The 5000-nt window shown below is 43.7% G+C and overlaps 1 protein-coding gene across 1 annotated transcript in view; it reads right to left on the bottom strand.

The window, feature by feature from the left end:
- tyms (thymidylate synthetase) overlaps nt 1–3910 on the bottom strand; it is a gene marked incomplete at both ends in the record, with an annotated part of 6368 nt that extends 2458 nt beyond the window's left edge. Inside the window, 3 exons of the mRNA XM_080855210.1 lie at nt 403–577; nt 1368–1441; nt 3676–3910. Coding sequence (XP_080711336.1) covers nt 403–577; nt 1368–1441; nt 3676–3910 — 484 coding nt within the window. The remainder of the gene's footprint in view (nt 1–402; nt 578–1367; nt 1442–3675) is intronic.
- Nucleotides 3911–5000: the final 1090 nt, after the last annotated feature.

Genomic DNA, 5000 nt, shown 5'->3' with positions numbered 1-5000 from the left:
TGTGTGTGTATGTGTGTGTGTACCTGCGTGCATGTCTGTGTTCTCTGCTCTGTAGTGTGTGTGTGTGTGTGTGTGTGTGTGTGTGTGTACCTGCGTGCATGTCTGTGTACTCTGCTCTGTAGTGTGTGTGTGTGTGTGTGTGTGTGTGTGTGTGTGTGTGTGTGTACCTGCGTGCATGTCTGTGTACTCTGCTCTGTAGTGTGTGTGTGTGTGTGTGTGTGTGTGTACCTGCGTGCATGTCTGTGTACTCTGCTCTGTAGTGTGTGTGTGTGTGTGTGTGTGTGTGTGTGTGTGTGTGTGTGTACCTGCGTGCATGTCTGTGTACTCTGCTCTGTAGTGTGTGTGTGTGTGTGTGTGTGTGTGTGTGTGTGTGTGTGTGTGTGTGTGTGTGTGTGTGTGTACCTGCGTGCATGTCTGTGTACTCTGCTCCATAGTGCCTCCACTGGAAGCCGTACACAGGGCCCAGGTCTCCCTCCTCGCGGTGCTGGAAGCCGCTGCGGTCCAGGAAGTCCCGAGAGCCGTTAGCATCCCAGATCTTCACGCCCTTATCAGACAGATCCTTGGCATTGGTGGAGCCCTGGGGTCAGAGGAGGGGTCAAGGGTCAGAGGAAGGGTCAGATGAGGGGTTAGGGGTCAGGACTACTTAAGTCTGACAAAAGCCCACAGCTGGCTCAGGTCTGGTGTGTGTGTGTGTGTGAATGTGTGTGTGTGTGTGTGTGTGTGTGTGAGATGGCCCAAAGCTGGCTCAGGAGGTGAAGTGAGCTACAATCAGAGCCCTGTTAGTCACTTAATCCTACATGTTGTTTCTTTAATAACTGAATGAAAGTTACATTAACTTACTTTAATAAACTACTAAATCGTACATGTTGTTTCTTTAATAACTGAATGAAAGTTACGTTAACTTACTTTAATAAACTACTAAATCTTACATGTTGTTTCTTTAATAACTGAATGAAAGTTACATTAACTTACTTTAATAAACTACTAAATCGTACATGTTGTTTCTTTAATAACTGAATGAAAGTTACGTTAACTTACTTTAATAAACTACTAAATCGTACATGTTGTTTCTTTAATAACTGAATGAAAGTTACATTAACTTACTTTAATAAACTACTAAATCGTACATGTTGTTTCTTTAATAACTGAATGAAAGTTACGTTAACTTACTTTAATAAACTACTAAATCTTACATGTTGTTTCTTTAATAACTGAATGAAAGTTCTGTTAACTTACTTTAATAAACTACAAAATCCTACATGTTGAATCTTTAATAACTGAATGAAAGTTACATTAACTTACTTTAATAAACACTAAATCCTATATGTTGTTTCTTTAATAACTGAATGAAAGTTACGTTAACTTACCTTAATAAACCAGAGGAGTTCCTCCAGGATAGCCTTCCAGAACACTCGCTTTGTCGTCAGCAGAGGAAACTGGTCTGTCAATCAAAGATCACAAGCACAGATGTCAGCAGAGGAAACTGGTCTGTCAATCAAAGATCACAAACACAGATGTTATGAATTGGGTGCAATTTTCAGCCCCCCACACCAAGTGGCACTGTTTCGGTGTTTTCTGTGGTTTGTTCCCGCCAAAAACAATCCAGTGACAGGTGACGTAAATGGCCTGCTTCAGAGCCCAGCCCACATTACCAATAACAGAGAGAAGACGTAAAGAAAGCACATTGACTTGCTGCCTGGGTACTATTCGGCGTCACTCGCTAAGCGGTTTAGCGAGCTAAACTCCAGGCTAAAAAAAGACAACACCACTTTAGCGGATTCGGGGAAGCAACTTTTGCTCAATTTCCATGGTAATTAATCGCTTAGCCTTAGCCTGCTCCAGGGCAGGCTAAGCAAAGTTTAGCTGGCTAAACTTGCCATACCCACGCCAAAAGGAGGGATCCCATTGACAAGGAGTCAGTTTGATTAGCGTAGGAAGAGTTCTTTGCGATCGCCAAGAAGATCCATTTTTCCATAATGATGAGTTCTTGTATGAGCGCTACCGATCCACCCGACAAGGAATAATTAATTTAGAAGACCTTCTCGAGTCATTTATTGCATAGGCTACACCACCGTCAAACATTGAATGTCATCACTTTCTTGCCAGTGGTAGCCTTCATTTTTGTAATGTCGGCGATGCGGAGAACAAAGCACTCATAATTATATGACAGTGGTAGATAGTACAGTTGAGACATACAGTTGATAAACCCGAAATAACTTTCATGTAAACGTTAGTATTCATGTGCAAACTAAAAATCACGTCTCAGGCTGCCTGAGACGTGATTTTTAGTTTGCACATGAATACTAACGTTTTCTTTGACCCCAGGAAATTTGAGCACATAACCCAAATAGATATTGGCTAAAGTTGTTTTACCTACTTTAACTTACATCATTGCAAACGTTTAGTTTTGGAAACGTGTCTAGTGTTTGTGCGGTAGTGAATGGTGGTGGGTGCATGATAAGAAGAGAGAAATAGACACAATTTCTTTTCATTGCTTAAATGTATTGAATCTCTTATTAATACATTCACATTTAGCAGACGGTTTTATTCAAAGCGATTTAAAACTACAATTTTTACGAGGGTGAGGGAAGTCGAACCACTGATCAATAGCATGCAAGCCAGACGCTTAACCCGCTGCACCATAGTACCATATCATGTAAGGAGAAGATGTCACGTATTATACCTCTTATAGACAGTTTCTTATATTGCTGTGGTAGCCACGGGAGTGTTGAATTTTGACATGATCATGGTCTTGAATTCTTCATAACGCGTTCATGATCATATCCTGCGTTATCGGAGAAAAAAAATAGTCTTTTTCTTTGAGTTTAGACCATTATACCTTTAAAAAAAATCATGGTTTTGGGGATCGACCTTTCTTGCCTTTTGAAGCAAGACGTGCACGCGCAATTTAGCTGACGAGATAAATTAACTTGAGGTTAAAATAAATTAGCGCCCGTCGCCAGACCGGTTTGGCCTGTTCTCATTTAGCGAGCTAGTTAATCTCCAGTTGCGAGCTAAATTAATTATCTTAGCTTCAGTCGTACGCCGAACAGGGCCCTGGACGTGTCAGGCAGATCGTTTATTCAGCCTGTTACTCCTGCAGCCACATCAACACTGCTTTTTGTTCAGCACTAATAGTGACCCTAACCCTTCCATGCACTGTGGTTATGGCGTGTGGCATCTTTGGCCAATAGATGAAGCTAGCAGTGAGCAGTTCAGGCTATAGCTCATATGCAGTATTTGATCTGACGCGATTCATTTCCGCATCATGCATCCTGATTAATACAGTACTAATGCATGCGAGCTGTGTTTTACTACAGTGTGGCGGTGTCCATGACAATGTATAGGCTGGTTAGCTGTGCGTCATTAATGTCAGAGTTTACAGTATCGTGCACAGAGTGGCGAGAGCTGTAGGATAACTCGAATACAGCTTGTAACAAACATCGAGGGTAAAATATACAGCGGTTAACATCTTTAGAGATTGTCATCAACGCTGTAACTAAGGACAAACAATTACAACCAGCTTGCAGGCTAGTAGGAAACTAGTTAGCTTACCTAACGTTAATGTTAGTCTAACTACTAGGTTAGGCGATGTTTTCCACCTACTTACATTGCTCGACTGAATTTGTTGCAAGTGTTAATTGTTGAGCTAATAAAGATTGATCCACTACTTACCCCGTAAACTGTACCTAGCTTGTAATCCGAAAACAGAAATAACACCGGTCCCAGTGCGGTCTCCTCTCCGTACCCCGCTCTGAAGTATATATTCGATCTGGTTTAGATACCCTCGCTCATCACAGAATAATGAAAACGCTGCTTTCTCTGGGCACTTCTCCTTCTGAGCTACCGAAGTCTTCTCGGTTTCCGAGCCATCAGCCGGTAGTGTGTGAATGTCCGATGTCGCTGGCATATTGTTGAATTCAATGCTGCTGCAGTATGATTTTTTTCCCTCCGAAAGTCTAGTGAGTGCAGTTGAAAACTATCTTGCGAATGTGTCGCGCCAATACATAAGCAGTTATGGGTTCGCAGTTTAAAATACTCCCGGTATTATTTGGAGCTTCGCGGGCTTAAGCATAAACGCGATCTGATTGGCTAGCGCCTGTGCTGTCAACTGACGCATGCGTTGCCACTCGAAAAGTTGAAAATATTTCAACTTTTGCCGCAAACAACGCACGCACCGCAACGCAACGCAATGCAACGCAACGGAACCCAGATCAGTGGGATTCAGATGCAGATACAGATCATTTCAAGCAGACAAGCTACACCCTCTCCATGTATACACACACACACACACACACACACACACACACACATAGGGGGGACTTCATCCCCTTCATTCACTACACTGGTATCAGAGGAAGCTCTTGCTCCACCTATGTCCCATTAGTTCTTTCAGTTTTTTTTAACATCATCCACAAGTGTTTTCTATGGCTCTGGTCTGTGCCATTCGGAACCCTCCCCACGGCGACACTGCGCATGCACGCCAGAGAAGGCTCTGTGAAGCAAGGCAACCTGTTGGTGGCGAGCTCTACAGCGCGTTGGCTCCCCCTAGTGGAGGGAGAAGGGGCTGCACCCTGCATGTGTTCAGGCTCATTTGGCCCAAAACAAGCACATCTTTTATTTCAGACACCGAGGCAACAGCTGACACACACACACACACACCTTTCTTTCAGTGTTGCAACAACTGACACACACACACCTTTGAGGCAATTGTTGGAACAACTGACACACACACACACCTTTCTATCAGTGATACAACAACTGACACACACACACAAACCTTTCTATCAGTGCGCCCGAACGGCTATGACATCACCAAGTCCCAGTTGAGGTCGAGATAGCCCCAGCAGCAGCAGCTATGACATCACTGAGCCCCAGCAGCAGCAGCTATGACATCACTGAGCCCCAGCAGCAGCTATGACATCACTGAGCCCCAGCAGCAGCAATGACATCACTGAGCCCCAGCAGCAGCAATGACATCACTGAGCCCCAGCAGCAGC

This window comes from Sprattus sprattus, assembly GCF_963457725.1.
Source record: "Sprattus sprattus genome assembly, chromosome: 17".
NCBI lineage: Eukaryota > Metazoa > Chordata > Actinopteri > Clupeiformes > Clupeidae > Sprattus > Sprattus sprattus.
Note: the sequence above shows the minus strand (reverse complement) of the source record. Positions and strands in the feature narration are given on the sequence as shown.